Source organism: Panthera uncia, assembly GCF_023721935.1.
Source record: "Panthera uncia isolate 11264 chromosome C1 unlocalized genomic scaffold, Puncia_PCG_1.0 HiC_scaffold_4, whole genome shotgun sequence".
Lineage (NCBI taxonomy): Eukaryota > Metazoa > Chordata > Mammalia > Carnivora > Felidae > Panthera > Panthera uncia.
In genome coordinates this window covers 89,667,929-89,686,449 of record NW_026057585.1, presented here as the reverse complement: position 1 = coordinate 89,686,449, position 18,521 = coordinate 89,667,929, and the positions used below count along the sequence as shown (strand labels likewise).

General features: G+C 40.7%; 1 protein-coding gene across 8 annotated transcripts in view; it reads right to left on the bottom strand.

Moving 5' to 3' along the window:
- The window catches only part of HP1BP3 (heterochromatin protein 1 binding protein 3), a 38,716-nt gene extending 22,158 nt beyond the window's left edge, over window positions 1-16,558 (bottom strand). For 2 of the 8 annotated variants that reach the window (XM_049617907.1, XM_049617915.1), the window contains exons 1-6: window positions 16,472-16,555; window positions 10,114-10,213; window positions 6,982-7,135; window positions 5,507-5,666; window positions 2,362-2,505; window positions 487-567 (exon numbers count right to left, since the gene is read on the bottom strand). In XM_049617907.1, coding sequence (XP_049473864.1) covers window positions 487-567; window positions 2,362-2,505; window positions 5,507-5,666; window positions 6,982-7,135; window positions 10,114-10,195 — 621 coding nt within the window. In that variant the 5' untranslated portion in view covers window positions 10,196-10,213; window positions 16,472-16,555. Of the gene's footprint in view, window positions 1-486; window positions 568-2,361; window positions 2,506-5,506; window positions 5,667-6,981; window positions 7,136-10,113; window positions 10,214-10,658; window positions 10,855-15,291; window positions 15,562-15,905; window positions 15,992-16,471 lie in introns of those variants that run through there. The other 6 variants (XM_049617908.1, XM_049617911.1, XM_049617910.1 and 3 more) reach the window with 6 other exon arrangements.
- Window positions 16,559-18,521: the final 1,963 nt, after the last annotated feature.

Sequence of the window (18,521 nt, the reverse complement as noted above, 5' to 3'; positions counted from 1 at the left end):
GTGTTAACATTTACCAAAAAAAAAAAAAAGAAAAAGAGAAAAAGAAAAAGAAAAAGGAAAAGGAAAAGGAAAACGAAAAGAAAAAGAAAAAGAAAAAAAAGAAAAAGAAAAACGAAAAACTGGCTCTGGATATAGTTTTGGGGTCTAATATTGGGTAAAAGATGCACTCATATATGTCCCTTTTCATTTAACAGATTGGTTTCACTAACAGAAGTATAATTCATAGAGTTGCCAATAATTCAACATATGGCAGTTAAGTGCATGGGCTCGGCGGTGGGGGGGGGGGGGGGGGGGGGGGGACGACTGCTTGGATTTACACTGTTTTCTACTCACCAGCTGGGCGATAATGAGCAAATTACTTACAACCTCTTCAGGCCTTAATAGTAAGGCTACACTTTGCATAGTGCCTGGCACACAGTGACCACTCAATAAATGTCATTTTAGGAGATGTAGTTTTAGAGTGTTCAAACTGTGGTTTAGACTTACCTTTCTGTTTCTGGATTTCTGAGGTGTTTTTCTTGATTTTTGGACCACAATAAAACTCCCAGAAGCACCTTTTCCTTTTACCTATGGTAAATTAATTTTAGTTGCAATAACCAATATTTTTATTTTAAATTATCCTGGTATTAATATTTATAACTTTATGAGACTAAGCAAAGTACAGGGCATGATGATACAAGAACTAATGTAAAATGTTGTTCAACTCTTCAGAGAAAAAAGAACAATGGATGAATCAAAAGACTTAGGACTGAATCCCATTTATGGTACCATCTAGCCATTCAATATTAGACAACCCCATAAAGCCTCTGAGCTTTTGTTCCCTCGTCTACGAACCTGGGGAAGAATGCTATTGTGATACCAGGTTAACAGTATATTAGCTATCCACCCCGCATGAAAGAAGGTATAATCTCTTGGGGAAAATGAGAAAATCTCTATCTTGAAAGGAAGACTGCTCCCTGGCAAAAGTTTATGGGCCGCTGATCTCAAACTATAGTGCTTCCCAGACCACCCATGAGCCATTATTACTGCACCTGTGACGGTTATCTAACTCACAGCCACTGCATATGACGGTATGTGTAAGTCTTACCACGTGTTTCCACAGTTTACAAAGCACTTTCACAAAACTTTAAAGCTGATTCACACTAACCAGAGTCCTCCACACCTTAGCTTTATTTATGCTACCTTGAACATAGCAATCAAGCTGAAATACTTTCAGCCTGTAAAGTGTTGTTTAAGCATCAAAATGAGGTTCAGCCTACGAGGCAAGAATAGGTCATAAACTATATTTCGTAAAGAAAAACACGAAGCCAGCTCATCAATTATGCTGACATACACTATGATTGAGGACAGATCTTTGGCTCTAATTACACTGGTTAGATAATACCTTTCAGTCAGAGACCATTATAAAGGCCATATAAACATCAGTTATACAACATTTTGAGGAAACTATAATGTAAGCTCCACGGCAGAAATCTGCTTTACTCACTGATGGGCCCCCAAGCACCTGGCACACAGGAACAATTTGTATTTGTGGAGTGAAGTACTTGTTGAAAGTTCCTAAGCAGAATTTAAATGCCTGAACGGCACAGAATTCTGTGTTCATCAGATTGTGCAGAAAGGTATGGAAGAAAGGCAACGGGACTCTCAGAATGCAGTGAACTAGGTCCTTTGAACTATTTTTGCCACTACCATGGCATTGTGGTAATTACTTCATCCCTCTGAACCTTTGAAGAAAATTTAGGTAAGATACACTCCATTCCAACTTAAAATTTTTAGGTTTCTAAGCAATGTTTAATGTACTAGGCAAAATAACATAGATTTATGCCTGAAATCAATACTGGTTTTAGTACTAGTCTCAATTTACTCAGGCTTCTCTAATGCTCCTAACAAGCTTCAATAATTTTAGACACTGTTAAGATGAACCTATTTACAAATTTATAATGGTAACAAGTCTAGTCATAAGGTAGGCTTTAAAACTAACAAATGCAAGACGAGAGCAATTCTTTTTTGCTGCTGCAATAAAAGAATTCCTTAACCCCACCTCTCATCTTCAGTACATGATCTCAAGCACAAGGGGCCCCCAAAGAAAATCCAATTAGAAGTACAAGCAGCACTAGAAAACAATTATGCTATCATATTGCTTCTGCTCTCCAGAACAGTTAACTTATTAAAGGTAACTGGCACCAGTGATTTGAAACCTAGTCTCAAATAATAAAACTAGGCCATGCTTAAACATTTCATCATAATGTTAATTTATATTTTTACAAAAAAAAAAAAAAAAAGACAAAAAGCCTAAATGTTATTATGGACTTACAGCTATTACATGTTGAAATGATCTTATCCTCAACAATTGTTTAATACCTGTTTGATGACACCTCTATTTAATTCTCTTTTTAGTGCTTGTTTAAGGAGGTAGCCCCTTCTCTCCAGCTCCAGAGAAGGGTACTTATGGATAATGTATTTCCGAATAGCAACCACTGATGCACCACTCTTCTGGAAGCATGCCTAGAAAACAGATTTACCGAAACACGCATATTACTTCACACTAGCTGTTTTCATTAGACAGAGAATCTGACACATGTTTTCAAAATAAACTATTTTGGAGATGAACTTGATAATGAATGATAAAAATGGCACGGAAGAATGAGTAGTATTTCAGGTAACTTCAGTTCATCATGGCTGTGGAGAAATACAGAATTACAATATTTCTGCAACAATTTTACTTTAGTTCAAACCAGGCAAAGAGAAGACACAACATGTGAAGAACAACATTCTGTGTGTCAAGGAAGAAGCTCTTTCCATTTTAATTCTATTTTGTATTTAGAAGACAGATCTTTAGCATTAAAATGAAAAAAAAAAAAAAAAGAACATTTCTATTACTTGCAGGATTACAGATCTGGCTCATTTTATGGAATGAGCTTTAGCACACCAGGACCAATGTTTCTCTCTAGGCTTTATGCAAATGTCAGCAGAGAAGATAAACAAAGATAATCTGAATAAATGGCATAAAACTGGTTTTATAAATGGCAAAATCTTAAGGAGAGTTTTGGGTAACAATGAGGGCATTCAATTGCAATTTAAAATGTTCTCTTCCATTTCCATCCAATTTAACTATATTCTATTTGATTAATGCCCAAGGAAGACTCAAGTAGGTCATTAAGTCATGAAGGTGGCAAATTTTTTTCAAGTGCTTTACATTTTGAAGCATACATAAGCAGCATCTGTTATTTACCTAATGGGCTAGTTCACCAATTCTGTGTTGTCTTTCTCTATAAACTGAATGGAGAACTCACTCATTCTCGTTGGATAAAACACTTGGTTGAATTTTATTTTATATACTTTGACAATAAAGAAAAAAATTCACAGGCAGATGGAGCAGAAAAGACTACAGAACATAAAACAAGTTGGGTTAATATGGTTCACCTATTTCAAGTAAATGTTTCTGACCTATTAAAACCACTGATGTTTACTCCTGATCTTAAAATACAAAGAAAATCAAACGGAAAAGAACCCTCTAATGCTAAAACAATTCCATGCTCCACCAAACTGACAATGAGATGGAAGCAGACATCAGGACTCCTGTTTGATTCACAAAATGGTTCTGGTAGTCTGAAATCATGATTTGTTACCCTGCATGGAACACACACCCACCCACCCCTCATTTGTACAAATATGCACAATCAGATTCAAACTATTCTTTGGACCTAATTTATACTGTTCTAATTTTTTTGTTTCACTATTTAAAATTTTAGTCCTTCTCCAACCTCACTGTGACCCTGCTTCTCTAAACTTAGGCTGAGTGGTTATGAAGTGAAAACCTTGATGAAAAGCTATACAAAGAAATGAGATCTCACCATAGTCAAGCTATCTAGACCAAGAAAGTTTCAAGGAGTTGAGAGCACTCTTAAAAGAATACAGGGAGGAAAAAAAAAAAAAAAAAAAGAATGCAGGGAGAGGTCTAAAGACAAACTCTTTTCCAGTTTATATGTCAGTGCTGTCTTCTCAAATTCTGAGAATGACCACTAGGCTGCCCCTTCCTATGTATACCATCCTTGATTAAATTGGTTTTTATCCCCCTTTCCCCAACTCTGACTCAGATCCTAGCAACAAGGTCCCTAAAATGAGGGTGTCTTTGGCTCCTATCTTAGCTTCTCTTATCATCTCATCATGTGAATTAACATGGCAAAAGTAACCAGAAAAACTTACACAAAAAAGGCAAGGTCAGATTAGAAGATAACCTTAAAAATCAAGGGGCCTGCGTGGCTCAGTAGGTTGAACGTTGATTTTGGCTCAGGTCATGGTCTCACGGTTTGTGGGATCAAGCCACAGGATGGGCTCTGCGCTGAGAATATGGAGACTGCTTGGGATTTTCTCTCTCCCACCCTCTCTGCCCCTCCCCCACTTGTGTGCACGCGTGGCAGAGAGGAAAGACAGAATCCCAAGCAGGGATGCGGGGCTCCAACTCATAAACCGTGAGATCATGACTTGAGCCGAAGTCAAGAGTCAAGATGTTTAACTGCACCACCTAGGTGTCCTAAAATAAACAGACCCCCCCCCCAAAAAAAAAAAAAAAAAGATGCCCTTAAAAATTAAAATTAAGAAACCTACATGAGGACCCTTAAGCTAATAGAAGTCAATGGATTATAGAAAAGTCATAAAGGAGGAGAATTTTTGGTGATGAAACAAAGTAGTAAGGTTTCTAAGAAGGTTTCTTATAGCTCAGGTAGGAAAGCTAACCACTACCAGTATTAGACACTCAAATTTGAAAAATGAACCTAAAGATAGTAAATCTTTTTTGGGGCGCCTGGGTGGCTCAGTCAGTTAAACGTCCAACTTCGGCTCAGGTCATGATCTCATGGTTTGTGAGTCTGAGCCCCATGTCAGGTTCTGTGCTGATAGCTAGGAGCCTGGAGCTTGCTTAGGATTTGGTGTCTCCCTCTCTCTCTGGCCCTCCCCTGCTTGCACTCTCTCTGTCAAAAATAAATAAACGTTTAAAAAAAATTTTTTTTAAGATAGCGTATCTTTTTAAGATAAAATCCTCTATGCTATTCCGTTACTCTCAGTCACAATCAGACGTCATAAAGGCAAAGATGACCCTGTTTTATTCTCTGTTATATCCCTAGCAGGATTATCTGACACAGAGAAGTTTTAGTTAGTCCTTAAATGTTTGTTGAATAAATTAACAGGTTCAGCCTTCAAAGAAATACTATACTTAACCAATAAAATGAGTGTAAAAAAAAAAAAAAAATCTAAAATTAAAAATACTTGCTATAGTAAATTTGAATTTAAAAAATTAACAGTGCTCACCAAATGTGATTTTCTTAAAAAATAAAAAAACAAAAACAAAAACAAAAAAACACATGAACTTCACAATGGCTTTCTTCTACTTCAGTATCTTTTAGGAAACAGCAAGATTTCTGATGTCTGGACAGGAATATGCCATTTTCAAATAACCAAAAGACAAACAGAATAAATCTAAGATGAACTGCTTGTAATAAAAACTTGCCTTAATGGCCTCAGTTAGGATTGCATCCATCTTGGGACGTGGGGAGGAAGCCATCGGTGTTTGTTTCTGGGCCCTGGCTAGCTGGCTGGCAGAAAGGGTAGCCCAGGAAGGTATTGTTTTTTTCACTTTCTTCTCCTTTTCTTTAGACTGATCTTTCTCACTTTAAAACAAAGAATTGTTATTATGCAAGGTAAACTCTCCAGAAAGAGGTATAAAGTCAGAAAGAAGAATAGACAAGAGAGGGATAAAAATTAATGTTTTAATTTACTTCCACACTAAAGTGATATATAAAATAAGCAAAGTTTTACAAAATAAAACCTTTTTTAAAAATTGGATACTGTAAATGAACCAAAAAGGTGTTTTCTCTTAGGTATAGGGGAGAGAAGTCATATAAATTAGCACTGGTATGAAGGACCAGCACATGAAAGAAATGAGAATTTTAAAATGTATTCTAATAACTACAACAGGTGTAATTTAGCACAGTGAAAAGAACTCAAGCTCTGAAGTCAGAAGACCTGGGTTTGAGTTTTTGCTCTAACATTTCCTAGCTATAAGACTTTGGCCAACTGACCTGAATCTCAGCTTCCTCAGCTATAAAATAGTAATATAAAACATTTTATAAGGTTGTTGCAAGAATTATGAGATTATGTTCATAAAAACAATTTTGTGAGCCATAAAGCATTATACAAATGTATTCTAAATAATCATAACAGTACCCCATGCAACTAAAATATAGGGTAGCTGCTAAAAATTCCACAGAACTTAAACCTATAAAGCTGGGATAAAGGATTCCTTGAGGATTACACCTAGAAGGTATAGTTATTACTGAGTTACTCTTTTATTTTAAATGTAATTCCTAACTGTTCTGACCAATTACGAGAAGAATGCAACCAATTATCCTGCAAAACAAACAAACAAACAAAAAAACCCTCTTCAAATTAACAAAGAATTTCCACCATGCTGTACAGATTATCAGTAGCAAATTTTGCTTTCAGATTCTCAAAGTCACCGTCCAAATGTACACATTTTTAGGTGACTCTGGCAATGGCTGATACAGATTAATGTTTTCTAACATAAACATATAAAAACAACTCGCAAAGGTATAGGTAGGAATAAAATGGTCAAGTGTTTCCCAGGTCAGATTTTTAGAGTCATGTTTCATTTCTTATTGAAATTATGTCAATGATTAAAATATGAGACACTCCCACAATGAATCCTAAGTACACACAAAAAAAGTTTCAAAGGCAAAAGCAATGAATTTTGGGTTATTCAAACCATTGTTATAAGAGCTACAAGCTCTAATAGGCCATAGAACTATATAATAAACCTATTTCAAACAGTAATTCTAAAAAGTAAATCCAAGTAAGTAGCAAACATCTAGCATAAACCAATGATACAATCCTTTAAAACAATCTGATCTACAGTCCTTTTACACAGTCTTCAATTTTAAATAGCAAGAAGGCATAACTCCTTACTCCTTTTTGGTTTCCTCAGAAGACTTGTTCTCTTCCTTCTCTTCGTTCTCAGGTTCTCCCTTTGGCTGCTCTGTCTCACTAGATGTAGCAGGTGGAGTTTCATTCTCTTGTTCTTCTACAGTGGAGACAGATTCCTCTGAACTTATATCTGGTTCTAAAAAATCAGGTGTGCAGAATGGCATCAAATAGATAGATTAGAGCCTGAGTCAATAAAAGGGTAAAAGGCTATATTATTAAACAGAGAAGCCAAATGTTCCAATTGACAGACTTTAAAACGAATAAATGTCTATCAGTTGCAGTGTTCTTTCCTTCCTTATGTAGCTCTAACTGCCTGTTCAAAGGTTGTTTATCCAGACCACTATGTGAAAAAAGGAGATGGACCAGGGAATTACACAGAAAGAGAAACTCATTTTACCCTGAATCAAACCTCTTGCCTGTTCTCCTCTGCAATATTAATGAGATTCATAATTAAGACATTAGCTATTTCATAATTTAACAGATGAATCTTAGTAAGGGAATAAGTAATAGAAAGTTAACACCTATTTTCCAAGTGAAAAGACTGGGGCAAGAGCAGAAACGTGGGGGGGGAATACTGAGGTCTGCAGCGGCTTGTTTGTGTCTTTTCTCAGCAAGCCTCTTTGAGCAGTACTACAGAATACAGAGCCCCAGATATGATTAAATAGGGACTTCAAAGAAAGGACTCTCCAATGGCAACACATAGGCAAAAAATAAAAGTATATGCTTGAAGAGTTTGGTCATTTAAATTATGTGAACAAATTATTATCATAATGATGAAAAATCCTAAAGAATAAAAAAATGCCGGGGCGCCTGGGTGGCTCAGTGGGTTAAGCATCTGACTTTGGCTCAGGTCATGATCTTGTAGCTCATGGGTTTGAGTCCTGTGCTGTCAGCACAGAGCCCCCTCAAGATCCTCTGTCTCCCTCTCTGTCCCTTTCCTGCTTGCATGTGCAAGCAATCTCTCTCTCTCAAAAATAAACATTTTTTTTAAAAAAGAACAAAACCATGCCACTTACTTCTTATAACCAAACTACATATATACAATTCTAAAGGAATTTCTAATTTTCAACAAATTAAAATTCTAAACCCTGAATTTCAGGACAGTCAACTGTCATTTGTTGATCTCATCCTGCATTATGCTCTTCAATGAGACATGCATAGAAGATTGAAAATCCTCCCATATGTTTAGCCAAAATTGAGGTTTTAGAGTCAAACATACCTGGATTCAAAAGTTCAGTCCTTATAATTTTCTAGCTTCATATCTTATGGCAAGTTCTTTGACATCTCCAAGCCTTAGTAATCTTACCTCACAGAGTTATCATGGGGATTCTATAAAATGCTTTAGGGAATACCTGTACTTGTACCATGTGGGTGATTCCCATCCTCCTTCAGCCTCTCCTGCTGCTGCTTCTAGAACTATTTTACAAAATATTAAAGCTAGAACTTCATTCTAACAATGGCATCAGGTAATTCAGATAATTTTTTAAATCACATATATGTCTCTTACTGCCCCTTGGCCCACTAATTTGATTTAATTGGCTTCATGGGTAAGGACTTTCTATTAGTCATTATGTTTATTTATACATGGTCTTATTCTAAAAAGGATGAAAAGAACCACTTACTGGGTTTTCCTCTAAGAGTAGAATTATAAATTCAATTTCATATTATTTTCTCTTCTCAAGAATAATTGCTTAATAGTTGATGGATTAATAAATGTACAGTCACTCAACAGGCACTGAGTATGTAGTATGTATAAGACACTGCTTCCAACTCATTAAACTATTGTGTCTGTCTCCAAAATGCAAGTATGTATTTTTATATACATTAATACCATAGTGGGAAAAGATAAAACACAGAACTCGTCAAGCGACTTACTGATCCCTTCTGAATTCTTGGCTGACTTTTCCAATACCTGAACTCTCTGGCTTGTATTCTGAAAACTGAGGTCATTAATGATTTAGTGGCTTTACCTGTTAATCAAATGTGGTTTAAGGCAGGCCATCAAGTGGCTTAACTCAGTGCTGGACAAAATAACCAAACTTCAACTCACCAGCACCTCTCATTTTTTAATTTTATTTGGGAGAAAAGAGAGAGAATGTGTGAGCAGGGGAAGAGCGGCAGAGGGAGAGAGAGAATCTTAAGCAGGCTCCATGCTCCGCACAGAGGCCAATTCAGGGCTTGATCCCATGATCCTGGAATCATGACCTGGGCCTAAAACAAGAGTTGGAGCTCAACCAAGTGAACCACCCAGGCGCCTCCCTCTCATTTTTTTCAATATGCTGATTCCCATGTCTCCTAAATAAGCAATTATACCCAAATTGCTTACAGTATTCATCTGAGTATTTTGAGACAAAATCCAGGTTCCACTGGAAAAAAGTATATTCCTGCCGCACCAAGGGATAAAGGCAACAAGAGTGCCTTATTCCTAACCTGTGCTGGTAAACAGATATTTAGTTCTAATAGCCACGACAGGATGGTGCTCATCCCTGGCAAACCTGAGATAAAAAGCAAGGGAGAAAAAGAGAAAAGGAAAAGAAAGAAAAAAGTCACAAGAAGAAAATGAAAAACAAGGAAAAGGAAAGAGGTGATTAAAGATGCCATAAAGGAGCACGATTACCCAGGCTGATGGTTTTACATTTCTCTTGACTCATTATGTTTCTACCTATGTCTAGCCAATCTTCTCTCCACCAATACCAAATATAAACCAATGCTCTGATTGCCCCTTTGCTCCCTTAAGGCCTTGTGATAATTTCTGAGGGATCTTGTACTGCCCGTCTGGAAGTCCCAAGTCCCCCATTCGTCCACAGCCTTCAACCCCAAGACACCGTATGCCCAGAAGCTACTCTTCAACTGTTCCTGTTCTCGCCAACCATTTTCTGTTTTTCATTCCAAGAACATGAAGTTTACACCTTCTAAAAATCTTTAGAGACAAGATGAAATTCTTCCTTTGCTCACTTTGGTCTGGAAATGACATATCAATAGGTACAACTTCTCTCTTTCAGTGTTTCCCCAAAACAGCCATGAAAAAACAATTAAGTTCAAAGGAATTCACAGGATACTCTGAATTGGAGTAGAAACTTCTGCCATTTCAAGTTGTCTCCTGCTTTACTTTACCTGGCTTTTCTTCCTCCCCTTCAGCAAGCTTGCTTTTGGGAGGAGTTTCTCGTGTAGAATTCACAGTTCGACGAATCGGCATGGTGCTATCTTCCACCTTCTGAGAAAAGAGACAGCCATAATCACACATGCATGAGAAAGATTTTCTTTTTCTCTTTTTCTCAAGAACCTAACTGGGTGTCAGAAGATGTAGGAGAATTCTTCAAGTCGACTCCAGGATCTGATGCAAATTACTTTTAACAAGTTTTTTTGAAGTGAACCATGGTGTTTAAGAAGTACTTTTCAAAGTATTTTATTTTAGCTAGAATTTCAAATGGAAACTGGTAATATACTTGATTTGGAATAAATTTAAAAGGTTGGAGGTTTTCTGAGGAACTTGAGGGGAAAGGGAAGATGAAAAGAATTTTTTATCTCTTTGATTTTTTCAGATTCACAACCCAGACTCCCCAAAGGAAAGGAAAGGAACATGTACCAAGAAAGACCCAGCAGGGTCTGAAGTCAGGGACTGATCCAAGAGTGAGCTTCAAGAATGTGTCAGCCCCTACCTCACCTAACTTGTCCGCGTGGATCAGCTGAGCTCCTACTATAAGTGGGAGTGCCTTAGGATGGACGAGTTCACCTTGAGACGTATCAGTCGCCATTTAAAATAATTTCTAGGCCCGAGTACAGGTTACACTCTGAAGCCTCTGCTGTTAACCACAAGGATTTTTCCTAATGGTTTCAGTGTGGTGAAGAGTCAACCTAAAGCACAGAAAAGACCTGGTGTGAAGATTAACAGAAACAAAACTAAACTAAATGTCTAAATTTAATACACATCCAAAGGGGAAAAATTAACTATAAAACTTATAGTTAACTGACAGATGACTCGGTCAGTTGTCATTAAGAAAGATAAAATCACTATCAAAATATACACCAGATTAAAGCAGCCACTAAGACAAACGCACAAGCCACAGCAGCTGTTGCACCTTCCACGTGAACAAAGGCAACAAGGACAAGAAAGCTCATAAGGAACCTAATCCCATTCCCCTCCTGCTACCATTAGGAACTTAGAAAGGACAGAATAAGGAGACTAAGAAATAGTTTAGTCAAATGTTTCCTCAAAGATAAATGACTAAAGAGAGAAGGGTTTTGTTGTTATTGTTCTCAAAAGGATCAGGAAAATTAACTGTAACTTTAACTTCATCTCCTTTAGATAAAAGTAATACAAGGGCAAAAATACTCCTGAAGAACGTGATACGCTAACAGCCTCCAGATCCAGACAGGCAAATTCAGACCATCACCTAGGAGAACAGAAGTATGCTTCCAAGACCTTATTTGTTATTTTTAAAGTAAGCAAAACTAGCACAGAAGAAAGAACATAATTAAATATTCAAAGATAAAACCCATGTAGTCACTCAAATTTGCCTGGTCATTAATACTCTGTCCTCAAAACAAAACAAAACAAAACAAAACAAAACTCTCATCTGGGACTCAGTGACATTCTATAACAAAAATCTCTCCAAAATATAAGAAAATGATCATTTAGGTGCTTAGACCTTTAGGCTAACGAACATTAACAAAGAATTAGAGAACAGTAGATCAGTCATTCAACCCCTGCTTGAAGCTCTAACCCTGTCTAGGAATTTAAGTTTTCAATTTGTCAGGTAATAGTCCCAAGCTACAATAACTGGGATAAATTAAAACAAACAAACAAATAAACAAACAAAAAACCCCAAACATAAAGAATGCTTTCACATCTACAGGGAAAATCTTTTTATGGGAACACCAAGAGCAATGCCAGACTTGTGAACGGTCAATCAGCTGCAAACAAATGCAGTTGAAAGAATTCAAGATACACTGAAACTTACTATCAAGAGTCAATTAGCAATATCCATGAATATTTTTAAAATTATCAACTGTTATAAAAACTGCTTAAAATGCTCATATGGCAATTCACTTTGAAGAACTATAAAATACAGAAATAAAAAACTGTTTTCTCATCTGGGAAAAGAGGGCCACACTGGCCTTCAGGACACTCATTAGAAACCCCAAAGTCTTGTGAAGCCTAAATGTCTATCTTGGAATAATCTGAATACATACACCTGCTCATTCATGCAACTAGCACTTACATGGTAATATATTTTCCTTGACAATAAAAAAACCTAAGCAAATCTGCTGCTGTCTTTACATGTGAACCCTACACAGAAGGAAACTATCATGATCAAGTTATCCTTGGTAAAGTGATATTGCTAATGAATTCATCTTTCTTAACCCACGATAATACTAGGTAGGGTGAAAATGCTACTGTCAAGTCAATAAAACCTTCAGGAATCTCTGCTCATAGGGTATCTTGAAAACAATTTTTTCCCTGTAAACACAATTACTGAAAAAAGTGTCAAAGCCTTTCCAGTCAACTATATTCACGAATTACTCAAAATTAAAACAAATGGGTGAAAAGGGGAGGAGGCGCACAGAGGAAGCTGTCACTAATGCCAAGGTGATGAAACTAAAATTGGGGCAACAAGCGCATGGTCCATAAATACACTGGACACCACTAACCTGAGGACAAGATGAGTTTAAATTAGGCCAGATAAGACGTATGCCCAGGTTGGAATTTAAGAAAATAAATAAGTTGGTTTGCCAATGTTCCTGGCTGCATCCACCAAAAATATAAACCCTGACACCCTCCTGCTTAAAACCTCCCTGTCACCACCCCCATTATTTTACTAGTCTCCCCTCCCACTCTATCACTCTACTCTCGACTCCAAATACAAAGAATTCTTTTGGCCCTGGCACTGTGCTCTGCTCATCCCTCCCTGCCTCAGTGTTTGCACCTGCTGTTCTCTTAAACTAGAACACTTTTTTCCTAGACACCCCAATCACCTTACTGCTCACTGTCACCCCCTCAGAAAGACCTCCCTCCCAACCTTCTCATGCTTCAGGTTTCTTCAGCACTTAACACCAACTGAAAGTCAAAATACGTATTTACTTGTTTATCATGCATCTCTTCCAAATGCAATGTAAGCACTATAAGGGCTAGGACTTTAATTCACCAATGTAGTCCCAGCACCCAGAACAGTGTCCAAAACATAATGAGTGTTGGGTAAGTATTGGGGAAGAAAGTTAAATGAACAATACTGTGTGATTAAGTACCTATTACTATATTCAGTGCATGTGAAGAACACTTCAAAAATAAACCCAGTTACTTGGGATACATATTAAGAAGTCTGTCTTGGGGCACCTGGGTGGTTCAGTTGGTTAGGCATCCGCTTTTGGCTCCAGTCACGATCTCACAATTCATGGGTTCGAGCTCTGCATCAGGCTCTGCGCTGACAGCTCAGAGCCTAGAGCCTGCTTCAGATTGTGTGTCTCTCTCTCTCAAAAATAAACATTAAACAAACAAGTCTGTCTGAGGGGCACCTGATCGGCTCAGTCTGTAGAACATGCAACTCTTGATCTTGGGGTCCTCAGTTCGAGCTCCACGTTGGGTGTAGTTTACTTTAAAAAAAAAAAGTCTGCCTTAGCTCTGAATTTCCTTGGTAAAAGGTCATGGAACTTAAAGCTTCAGCCTCTAATACTTTAATAGGCTGGCTAATGAATTACTTAATATGTTCAATGTTCATTACACAGCTAACAAAACTACATGGATGGTTCATTCACACTACCTCACCATCACCATGTACCTAATAACTTTCTGAACCAGACTTTTAGGCTGCCATGCTTATTCTCCAACAGAGATATTAGCTAGGTGGTTCACCGCTGGATGCTTGGTGCCTAAGAACACACCAGGCATAGAATAGGTGCTCGATAAATATCTGTTAAATCAAAGGATGAACAGACGAAAAAGTTTCCCACCTAGGTTATGTGTGTCAAAAACAAATAATCTGATTTTACTTGTGATTTATGTGGTCTGTCTGTGGTCTTCAATTTAGGTTTTATTTTTTTAAATGTTGGATTGACTATAAAAAGAACTACTTTTGTAAAAGGAAATTCTAAACTGTTTTTAATTTAACGCAAGCAATAAAGGTGATAAAATCCAGAATTTCAGAGTTTTTATTTATTTTCTTTACATTAAGACAAGGCAAGGGGTGCCTGGGTGGTTCAGTCGGTGGAGCTCAGGTCAAGACCTCAGGGTTTATTCATGGGTTGGAATCCTGCATGGGGCTCCCAGCTATCAGCGTAGCTTTGGGTCTTCTGTGCCCCTCCCCCACTTGTGCAAGCACTTCCCTCTCAAAAAAAAATTGAAAAAAAAGAGAAAGCAATAGAAAAATAAGTAGGAACTTATTGTATCTCAGTTTATCGACATCCTTGAAAATATGCTTTTTGGAGTACCTGGGTGGCTCAGTTAGTTACGCGTCCTACTCTGGACTTCAGCTGACATGGGGAGCCTGCTTGGGAATTTTCTCTCTCTGCCTCTATCGGCCCCCAGCCCTCCGCTGAAGATTGTGTGTGCGCTCTCTCAAAATAATAATCTTAAAATGAAAATATGCATTTTAGGGAAAGTAGTATTATTTCATGTTTTACCAAAAAATGTGTGCAATATATTATGTTATAAAATCACTACCTTTGCACAGAATATATTAAACTGTTCCCAGTCTAAAGTCTTTAACTGTCCTCAGACTACAGTAATGTCACAAGAAGCATGCTGGTAATTAACTGACAACTTTTTTTTTTCCCACTTTCACATTTCAATAAATCTGTTATGTACCTAACAAATCTGTCTTGGGCACAGAAGCTATGGCCACTACAGGACCCACCTTGAAAGATAATCACAACCTAAACGCCTTAACACTGAAGATTTTCATCTATGAACAGTTTAGGATACTTCCTCCAACTTTCTGCCCTCAATCGTCCAAGTAAGCTTAAAAACGAAGCCAAATCAAAAATAATAAAAAAACCCTTTAAAATGTTACTCCTACGTTGAAACACGTTAAACTAAACTTTTTAGAGGAGCAATAAAAACTTGAAAGAGCTCACAGTGGCTTTATGCCCATGCCAAATTAAACAAAATTAAAAGCATCTTCCAAAGTAAAACCAGTCACGTCTAATTTCACTCTTAAGACACGACAGCTTGTCCATCAAGTCCCAAGCGAATTCCTAGAGATACTTCTAATTGTATTCTCACTTTTCAATGTAATGTAAAGTCAGGAACAATAATAAACAACGTAATTTGTACGCTGAAAGGGCAGTTAAGTTCACCTTGTCCAGTCCTCTGTGCAGGAGAGAATACTCCCCCCAAAGGGTTAAGTGACTCGTCCTCGGTCACAGACAGTGGCAAGTCGGTATCAAAATTCCGATCTGAGGCTCTCACTTCAGCACTCCTGCCTCCACCTCTGGACAAACGCTCATATTCACGAGCTTGACTTTATTAACGAAAACCACACCGTCTAAGGTGCGGCGAGTAACAAGCTCTGGGAATGCCAGACGGGAAAACGAAAGCTCAGGCCCGCGTCGCAGCAGCAGCAGCAGCAGCAGCAGAAGCAGCAGCACGGAAACGCCCTCCCAGACCGCCGAGAGGAACACGGAGAACAGCGCAGCCGAGACAAAGAGGCAGGGAGCGGCCGGTGCGGGGCCCGAGCAGAGGCGGGGGGAGCGAGGGACCAAGATGAAGGCAGCGCGGCAGAGGACGGGAGGGCTCAGCGGCGGCGGACACCGAGGAGCTGCGGCGCGGGCTACGCGCGGCCGGCGGCTAGAAACGCGGGGCTCGCGCTCGAAGATGCACGCGGCCGAGGCCAACGCCACGCCAGGGGCAGGGGCCACCCCCGCGACGCTAGAATCGGCGGACCGCGAGCACCAGCGCTCCGCGCACTCACCACTGGGAGCTCCGTAATGGCGGCGGCGGGGGCGGAGAAGCCGGGGGGCGGGCCCGCCGCAGCCAGTCACCGCCGCCGGCATCTTTCGAACCCGCTCCGAAAACCGCTGAGGGAATGGGGGGGGAGGGGGAGACGGGAAGGCGGGGACGACGGCGAGGTCCGCCACGGGCCTCGGGAGCATGCGCAAGGCCTCAGCCAATCGGAGCGCAGCGGGAGGACGCTGGCGCAGGCGCGCTGGGACGCAGGGCCCTGGACCTGGGAAGAGCTACCCCTCCTCCCCCCTAGTCCAAACAAAACAAGGGCGGGAGCGCGCGCGCCAGTGGGCCCCGGAGGAGGCGTCAACGAGAAGGGCAGGGGGCTAGGTCGCAGGAGAGAGGGGAGAGGGCAGGGAGGGCGGAGCGGCCGGGAGAGGCAGACAAAAAGCGCCACCTCCGGGGACCCGAGCGCCCCGCCCCCTCCACTCTGGGAGCGGCGTCGGCGCCCCGGGCGAGCGGCCTCGACCACTCGCCTTCGGGGTCCATCGAGCCCGCGTCCACTCCCCGCCCGCCTGTTCCGACCTGCGTTACCTCTGCGCTCCCCCCTTCCTGGCGCCTGCGTTCAGCACGGCCTCTCGGCGCCGCTCCCGCTGCCGCTCCTCGTCTCCGCCGCCGCTGTCCTCCAGGCCCAGCCGCCGAGCTCTGCCGCCCCGCCCCCCTGCCCGCGGCCCCGCGCGCGCACGCGCACGCGCACTCCCGCGCCGGCCCCGCCCCCCGCGCGCGCCCGCGCCCCCAGCCCACGGGAGCTGAGGGAGTGCGCGCGGCGTGCCTCCCTGGCCGGGCGCGCGAGAACGCGAGAGGGCGCTCCGGGACGGGAGGACGCCGGGGAGGGTGCTGTGTGTCCGCCCACGCTTCCGCCGGGCACATGCCTGGTGGCTCCCGTTAGCTTGGGTTCGCTTTCGTTTTCCTCGGAAGAGCACTCTTTTCACTGCCTGACCTTTCGCTACTCTCTGGTTCGGTCCCTGGTCTTTAGCGGGTCTCCTCCTTGGAGATCCGTCTACCTTTAGTCGGGTTGGCTTCTCCCGCTGTCACTTTAGCCACAGCGCGAGAACTACCCTTCTCTGAAGACCGTGGACAGAAGTGGACAACCGGATAGCGGAAAATCCGGTACCTCACATTCGTTCCTATTAAGTATGCAGACATTACAGGGCTGAGTAGTGACTCAGGAAAAGAACTGGAAAAGTTGCTTTTCTAATCTGCGAATCGGTCTTCCTTGGCCTCTACATACATAGGAAAGAAGAGTTCTCAAAAAGTAAACCCTGGGATCAGAAAAGAGGGAATTCCCTTGAATTGTCATATTGCTTGGGTATCAGCGTACTTAGGCAATGCACATACTGTTGAAAATGTAACTTTTCAAAGTCGATGTATTTAAAGGCGGTGTTTTGTGGTGGGGTAGAGGTGGGGCGGGTAACGAATATAGGGAAATAATAAACACTAAAATTACCCCGAGGCTCACAGCGATGTGGCCAATACTCAAATGCTAATCATTCTAAAAATTTATTATGAAACCATTTAAGTACGCTAGCCCAGTGCTCAGGCTGTGTAATCAGCATTTTAACTATCTACCAGCTTTCCCAGTGGTAGCCATCCACTCACTCCATCCGTTGCAAAATGAGCTGTATCAAATTGAACAGCCACCATCATAGACTCCTTACTAATGGTACTACCAGTGCTCTGTTGTTGCATTCAACCTGTTCACAAGGGGTTTCAGTTGTGCCATCCCTTTGTCCTGCTCAATTCCTCTGTTCTTATCAACATTCCTATCCTTTGTCTCCCCCTTTAAAGACGCTATTCTATTTCTATGTGTTCATAAAACATCTTACCTTTGTTCTTTTCCCTTAAACTGTCTTTAGCCCTATCTCATGCGAGAAGCGGACCCAATTAAGAGCAAACTAGGTACTAGGTTTCTCCTCCTCCACAGATTTTTGCTTAAAACACCCCCCCCCCCCCCCAACACACTCCTTATTCTGTTGTTTACAACATGTATATCCAAGGAGGGAAAACCTCAAAAGTCTTCCTCAAGGGTGACACACAAACCATGCACTAGGGCTACCTCTTGCTGAAGTCTGAAGTTTTAAGTTTTCGACTTACAAAGGGACTTTAAATTGTTTACTGTACATGTATATCAGTTTAGGCATTTTACATCTGCTAAATGTAACATCTGGCTAGTTTTGGTTTTTATACTTAGCTGCATCTGAGTTAAGACTCGATGGGGGTATGGTTTTATAGCTTATCTCACTTGCCTTTCTTTTAACGTTTATTTATTTTTGAGACAGAGAGAGACAGAGCATGAACAGGGGAGGGGCAGAGAGAGAGGGAGACACAGAATCTGAAACAGGCTCCAGGCTCTGAGCTGTCAGCACAGAGCCCGACGCGGGGCTTGAACTCATGGACCGTGAGATCATGACCTGAGCCGAAGCCGGATGCCTAACTGACTGAGCCACCCAGGCGCCCCTCACTTGGCTTTCTTTGAGCTATACTAGTAAAAACAGTATTCAGGGTGGTGTTTTTTTTTTTTTTTTTTTTTTTTTTTTTAAGATTTATTTTTGAGAGAGCATGAGCAAGTGTGAGCAGGGGAGGG